This window comes from Parasteatoda tepidariorum, chromosome 6 (genome assembly GCF_043381705.1).
Source record: "Parasteatoda tepidariorum isolate YZ-2023 chromosome 6, CAS_Ptep_4.0, whole genome shotgun sequence".
NCBI classification, from domain to species: domain Eukaryota; kingdom Metazoa; phylum Arthropoda; class Arachnida; order Araneae; family Theridiidae; genus Parasteatoda; species Parasteatoda tepidariorum.
The window spans coordinates 70489479-70495548 of NC_092209.1; the positions used below are offsets into that span (position 1 = coordinate 70489479).

Below are 6070 nucleotides of genomic sequence, written 5' to 3' on the forward strand. Positions count from 1 at the left end.
AGAAATATTGGAAAACAAAAGTAGCAATAGAATTAATTTTATTTTGTTTAATTCTAAAATAGGTTGCCTATTATTGATAATCCAAGAAAAACTATTATCTTTAATAATATTGCTTATAATTTTATTTCAGTAGTTGGAAAAATATTGCTTATTATAAAACTCCTTATTTTAAAGTTTATTAGGAATATTTTACAGAAGATTCAATAATTATTGTTATCCTTATCTATAGGGGTAATTACAAAATTCCTTGGTTGTTGCTTAATTGCTAATTAAATTTTAGTAAAAAGTTACTGAATTGTCACTGTTACTTAAATTTTCCTTATTATTAAAATAAAGCTTTTAAAATATTAAAAGAAATACCTAATTTATTTTCTCTTACGATAACTGAAAGTAAAGAGTATCTATTTGATATCTTTAAGCAAATTAAGGAATTATTCCAGAAATCTATTAATTGATGTATGGTAAATCGGTCTAAATGTTGTGCCTTTTAACATAGTAAATTTCTTAGTTCTAAATTTTGTATAATATTTAAATTACTAGTAATAATACATTTATGAAGTTTATCAACAAATTCAAAATAGTTATCTTCGTCACAGTGATATTCATTATCGGATTGATCAATCTTCTCTAAATTTTGATAAAATCATTATAATTAAAAATAGTTCTACTTAGAGTTTTACTACATTTATAGTTTTTATTTAGGTTAAAGCCTTTTTATGGAAAATTTTTTAAAATTCTCTATTATGTTATGAAATTTAAACATATCAAAATAGGGTTTTGTAATCCAAAGATATCCAAATTTTTCTTTTAATTCAGTGAAATTTTACTCCTTTTGCTTTCATAAGATCGAAGTAAAGAATTTCGAAGTTTAAATTAGTAAAGGAGAAGTTCTAAATAAGATCTTGAAGCTGATAAATATCGTTATATTTATTGTAACGAAAATCGAAAAAATTAAGTAAAAAATTTAAAATAAAACATTCCGCAAAAAATAGAAAATAAAAATTCACGAAAAATAAAGAATTAAACACAAAATGTAATATATAAAGTCATTATCGATATCAAATGTATTTCCATTTATTGGCATCTTTTAAAAATGATTTAAAATAATTACGTAAAAAGTTTGTCAGATTACGAAATACGCAATTTTTTTCAGTCTCTTTAATTTGCATGTATTCGGCATTAAAGCACCGTTTATGTTTTGAATTTCTACAGCCATTTTAGAAAGGATGAGAAATAAATTTAAATCGTAACTAAGATTTTAGTTCCTTAAAAATACAAAATTATTGTAAATAAATCCTAAACGTATAACTAACTGCTCAATACTACTTAAATATGAATTTAAATTTTTAAATTTAAATTTTTTATGAATAATAACTATAATGTTGCCCATAGATATTGAAATACTTCATGTGGTGCCACACACGAAAAATATATATTAATTAGGTACATTTAATTATTTTTAAGCAATTAGACTGACTAGAATTTAAACAATCATTTGTTTATTTTTGTATTTTAAAGAAATATCTCAAATGTGTGTGATGTACCATTGCGTAACTACACATTTCTTAATAATGAAAATGAGACAATGATATCATTCATCTCAATTTTCAGATTAAAAATATCCAAAATATACTTCTTAATGAAGTATTTTTGGCAGAATACTGATTATAATGAAATTCAAAATTAAATTTTTATACCTGGATGATGTTAAACTAGATCTGCGTCTGTAAGATGCGAGCAGAATATAAAACATAAAATAGTATCTGATACCCTTTACAGCTTAGGTAAGATATTTTTTTAATACGCGTGGACAATCAATCAAACAATTTTAGAATGGAATGCTTAATGTTCGATAAGATAAAGGCTAAAAAAGGGTTAAAGGCTGATAACTAAGCCAAATCAGAAAAAGAGCTGTTCGTTACCATGGAGATATTTAAGTCGTCACGAATTTACAAATAAAATTATGCGATTTCGAAATATTTTATGCATTTAGCAGATAAATTCATCTTTTCGATTTTTATAGATTTCTTTTTAACAATTTATTTTCACTAATTTTATTTTGACTTACTTAAGTAGCTTAAGAAAAATCTTACCGCTAAAATTTTATAAAATTAAAACAAGATACAGAAAATTATATTTTCTTCAAATAAATTTTTTTTTTGTTTTAATTGTTTTATGGTCAATCACAAACTATGCATATATTTATGACAAGTTGCTGCAACTTTGTTGCGTAATTTTTATGAGACAAATGAGCTTACACTGTTGTCAGATCAAATGACGTTAAAAATGGTGCTGGTACTCTTTACCGTAAAATTCATTTTTACTGGAACATATTACTGATCAAAAATTCCGATATACTGTAATTTTCACAGTGATTATTCAAAATCATAAAATCATCATCATAAAACCGTAAAATCATTGACTTACTCTAATTAAATGAATAATACTGTGCAAATGAATTTTACGATATAAAAGATTTCACGGTAAAATGAATTTTAGGGAGGATGTATTAAAAGTACTAGCATTTTACTTCGCAATTTCTTCTGGAATTGTTTACAGTGTAGGGTATACTTTGTTAAACGTAACAATAAAGCGAACTAACGTAAATAAAGCACAAATCAAGGTATATAAATTGACTTACTATAGTTTCGGTTCAATTAACAAGAATCTTTCTCGATGTCTAAACACAAAATATAATATTTTTAGATACTCTGTTTAGGTTCTCTACGCATTTAGGACAGGACTGAGAAAGACAGTTTTTAAAATTTAAATTCTAGATACAATGAAGTACCACTAATTAATCAACTCAAAATGCAAATCAATTCAAACACTTTAAATGCAGTCAGAAAGATTAGTATTGCAAAATGTCTGAAGAAAAATATCATGAACAAATTTATGTTTGGTTAAAGATTAATTTTATTCCATTTAATCTAACTAAATTTTTCTTTCATATTAAATACTTAGGCAGTTTCTGAACATTTGTGTTCGTAATTTATTATCTATCGCTTTAAAAGAATAGTTTTAAATCACTTCTGAAATACTATGACAACTGAATTCACAACAAAACAGATAATTCGTATATTATGTTTCAATAGTAAGACATAGTAGAATCGTGTATGTCTTCACACATACAACGCATAATATTCCAAATCAAATTGTACTGTAATAGCTTATCAAACCAGGTCGTAATATCTTATCCTATATAAAGAGCTTAGTGGTATACTTTAAAAAATTCCGGATCAATTTCCGGTATTTTGTGTGTATAAAATCCATTTTTACCCTAAAATATTATACCGTAATTTTTACAGTTATATTTATTTATTTAGAGTATGTCAGTGAATTTGCGGCTATTATCACTGTAAAAATTACTGTATATTAGATATTTTCTTCCGCAAATTCCGTTGAAAAGGGACTCTACTGTAAACAGTACCGGCAATCTGACTGCAGGTATTTTGTACTGTAATTTAATTCGGAATTTTTTACAATGTAGAAGTAGATAAATGACATTTTAGGGACATTTATTAATTGATGACAATAATATAATAAGTGGTCGCTTGAATAAAAGTATGTTTAATGTGTCAGAATTGCTTTTGCTTTCCCTTTAATTTTAACGTTACTACTCCACAGTAGTTTTGAGCATGCTTGCATGATATTCATTTTAAATAAGTAGTAGTAAATGAAATAGAATAAATAATTAAAAGCCTCATCTAATCTTTAATTTAATGCCATTAGTTTCGATTCACTCCCTCAATGGTAGGTATAACAACAAAGTATGCAGATCTCATTTTTAAATTAATCAGTTAGCTATCACATTTATGTATCAAAATGAGTACATTCAGGTATTTAATTTAATTTCCTCTAGATAAATGCTGAATAAAACAATGAAGCCACGTTAAAAATTAATTAGCATATTTATCTATATCTTTATTGGCAATATATAATACATGAATTATATTTAAAATACAGGACGGAAATAATTTATAAAGTTTTATTAACAAAAAAACAAAACAAAAAACAATGATTCATCCCTCTCTACAATTCAACCAACTATCTAATATGACCAATACAGTAATGAATCACTAATGGTCAACTTACAATGGTTTTTTTTGTACTTTTTTCTTAACAGAATTTGTATTTTGTTAAGACCTTGTATTGTTAAAAACTTGAAGAACTTCTTTTTGAAATCTAGAAGCACTGACCCCCAGCATAATAGCAAGAAGATCATATTTAATAAAAACATGGATAAACAACATGAATAATAACATTTCACATAAATAATAACATTATACATAAATAATAACAATGTGCATAAATAATGACATCTTCAATATTGTATTAACATGAAAGAATAGCAACATGAATAAACAGAATTTACTGTAAAAACATGTCATGTAAAAACAGAGTCAAATTAACTTTAATTACGGAAAGGATTTATAAAGACAAATATCATTTAAAAATAAAACAAAATTTTATCACTTGCAGGTCAGTTAGCAGCACTTAGACTCTGAAGAAATTCATGCAGTTTAAGAAGATATCAAAAATAAACGTAGGAGTATAAATATCCTTTATCCTGCATTGCATAGTTTGTTTACTAAATTTGAAGTTAAGGTTCGGTCTATTACATTATTACAGAATAATATAAGAAATGATCCAAAATGTTTTTATTCCTAATAGTAGTTGTATAGTGCAAAGAGGTGTTTTGATCTAAGTATTTAATGGTAACAAAAACAATTTCATTAGTTTAACAAAATTGTAAAATATATAAACAGCTTTTTAAAACCTTTAGTGACAGCAAAGTTTGAGTAGAATGGTTGGAGTTAATTAAACACTCAACATTAAAACTTTGAGATATTAAAAGCATAGCAGTTTTCTTTCTTATTTCACAAGACACTGTAATAGGGAATTTGCCGACATGTCTTTAATTAGTTCTAATTCAATCATTTGTTTAATCAAAAGTCAAATGAAATAGAAAATGAAGAATCGTATCTATAATTGCGCAGAAGATGTAATTTTTAATATTGGCAAAATCCGCTTAAATCTATAAAATTCAAAATAAAAAATAATATTTTTAAAAACCACGTTTTTGTAGTGGAGAATAATAATTAAAAAAAATTAAAAACGAAAAACGTGGGGCGCATGAAATTTATTCTTCACTACAAAAAACGTGGTTTCTGAAAATGTATATTTTTATTTAGACTATTTTCCTTAGTCAAGAGTAGTCAAGACTACTACAAGACCACTACTAAAATAATAGAACTTTCATTTTAAATTAGGGATACGAAAATCTTTATAGAAAAACAATACCTTTACGACTTTCATTAGTTTTATGCTGATGACAACCAAAACAATCTGGAAATGAAAGAGGAAAAACTGGATCAGACCACGTGATTTTTCAGCCAATAAAAATACTCCGACAATAAAAATCTTTTCACCTGACATGTAATACCAATTTGAAATAATGGAATCGACAACAAAAGACAACCTCAAAAATATTTTTTTTTGAATTTTAATTTTATTTTACTTTGTATGCCTTTTTTCTCTTCATTTTCATGCATTGTCATCCAATTCTGAACTATGTGCCAAATTTGAAGATTGTAGCTAGTCGGGAAGTTAGTTTAAAATCGATTACAAAATTCCACCCGAACAGACATACACGAAGGCAAGTTTATATAAACGTGGTAAAAATAAAGACTGATAAAGGATTGTAGAAATGTTAATTCCCACGTCAACTCCACGAGTAATAGCCTCAACGTATTCGTTTCTGGCCTTCACAACTGCATAAGTAATTTAAGAGGAATATGTTCCTATGAAGTATTAAACAATTCTCTCCTGGGAACCATATTGAGCAGATATTTGCTTTCTTGTATCATTCTAACTATTTCGATCTTCAACTTGAACGCCTTTTCTTATAGATGGCAACACAATTTCATGCGTTTTCTTCATTAGAGCCCAATTAAGAGCTGCATACCCGTAACTTTATCGGCACTATTTGCAATTAAGAACTCGAGTACCGTTTTACTATTAGCATAAAATAGAGGTGTTCTACCAAGGTTATCTTTAGCACTGACAT

General features: G+C 26.3%; 1 protein-coding gene across 1 annotated transcript in view; it reads left to right on the plus strand.

Moving 5' to 3' along the window:
- The window catches only part of LOC110283343 (uncharacterized), a 62088-nt gene that overhangs the window by 43332 nt on the left and 12686 nt on the right, over positions 1 to 6070 (plus strand). Inside the window, exon 5 of the mRNA XM_071181838.1 lies at positions 1780 to 1784. Coding sequence (XP_071037939.1) covers positions 1780 to 1784 — 5 coding nt within the window. The remainder of the gene's footprint in view (positions 1 to 1779; positions 1785 to 6070) is intronic.